The following is a 1,448-nucleotide window of genomic DNA, read 5'->3' as shown; positions in this document are numbered from 1 at the left end:
GGCCCAAGGGCAGGACCAGCACACACCAGGTACGCGGCGATGCCGGAGCCGATCAGGAAGCCCACGTAGACGTCGGCGGGGTGGCTCCGGTACTGGGTGATCTGGGTCAGGCCGCAGATACCGGCGGCGATGGCAAAGGCAAAGACCAGGATGGGCTTGAGGAGTTTGGTGCTGTCCGAGATGATGGAATTGAAATACATCTGGGGCAGGAACAGGCTGTTAGTGACGGCCCCGGCCCAGCCCTGGCCACACAGACAGTTCTTGGGTGCACTTGGGACTGCAGGTCCCGGCACACACACACCAGTGTGCACACGCATGTCCACGCACCCACACCCAGCACAGCACACGCGTGTCGGGCAGAGTTTAGCTGTGCCAGTGGGAGAGGGACGCTGCTGCCCACGGCACAGGGCTCATGCTGCCCCAAGCCAGGAACTCACCGACACGTAGACGGCAGCGAAAGCCGAGAGCGTCGCGTGCTGGGATGGGAAGGTCTTCCTGCAGGGAGAGGGGATGCGGTTGGGGTGGGGCAGAAGCAGGGGGACAGGGTTGGCATGGGGCAGGAGGGTTGGCAGCGTGGCATGGGGCTCCCCTGGAACATACCTGGCAGAGAGGATGGCGTGCTTGTCGGTGCCTGAGCAGATGTCCTGGGTGATGTAGGGGTTGGCATCGCAGGGGGTGCCCAGCAGTGTGTAGTTGGGCTTGCAGACGGTCAGGAAGAAGGGCGCGTGGTAGCCAGTGGCCAGCTGGATGACGTCTGTCACCAGGGCCGTGGCGCAGAGCCCAAACACATGGACACCTGGGGATGGCAGGAGTGGGACAGCAGGTCACCCCATCCCACATGGGGCGGGCCAGGGCCCACCCAGCCCTGGGGCACCCGCAGGCACTGGGAAGGGTCCAGGGTCTGGCTGGGCCCACGCTCCTCCTATGGCAGCCAGGGTGCCCCCCCATCCCCTCCAGCCCTCGGGTCCTGCCTGGGCTGTGGCACAACGTACCCACAAACCTGACGGTGCGGCGCAGGAAGGAGTTGAAGTTGCAGCCGCCGGCGTTGATGCTGCCCTCGGCACCGGCACGGCCCTTCAGCCGGGACTGCAGGCAGTACACCATGCCCTCCCCGACCATGATCTGGGGAGGAAACAGTGGCTCAGGCGGGACTGGGGGGTCTGGGTTGTTGGCGGGTGTCGGACACCGCCAGGCACCGGGACCCCCATCCCGGCTCTGTCCCGACCCTGCAGCCGGACGAGCCCCACGCACCGAGGCGGCGGGCGCGGCGAAGGCCAGGCTGAGCAGCATCAGCAGCGGGATGAGCTCCTCGTTGGTCTCCACGTAGGGCATGGACAGCGCCCGGTCGTGGCACTGGAAGCCCACCTTGGCCGGCTTGAAGAGGTCCGTCAGCTCCAGGAAATAGAGCGTCACGATGGAGGAGGCCACGATGGGCAGCTGTGGGGGGA

The 1,448-nt window shown here is 66.3% G+C and overlaps 1 protein-coding gene across 1 annotated transcript in view; it reads right to left on the bottom strand.

The window, feature by feature from the left end:
* Positions 1-1,448, bottom strand: part of PLPPR3 (phospholipid phosphatase related 3) — an 8,248-nt gene that overhangs the window by 3,297 nt on the left and 3,503 nt on the right. Inside the window, exons 2-6 of the mRNA XM_029965344.1 lie at positions 1,252-1,437; positions 993-1,122; positions 601-796; positions 438-495; positions 17-200 (exon numbers count right to left, since the gene is read on the bottom strand). Of these exons, the coding sequence (XP_029821204.1) occupies positions 17-200; positions 438-495; positions 601-796; positions 993-1,122; positions 1,252-1,437 (754 nt within the window). The remainder of the gene's footprint in view (positions 1-16; positions 201-437; positions 496-600; positions 797-992; positions 1,123-1,251; positions 1,438-1,448) is intronic.

Source organism: Manacus vitellinus, unplaced genomic scaffold, assembly GCF_001715985.3.
Source record: "Manacus vitellinus isolate BGI_N305 unplaced genomic scaffold, ASM171598v3 scaffold_99_pilon, whole genome shotgun sequence".
NCBI classification, from domain to species: Eukaryota; Metazoa; Chordata; class Aves; order Passeriformes; family Pipridae; genus Manacus; species Manacus vitellinus.
This window is presented reverse-complemented; position numbering and strand designations above follow the sequence as displayed.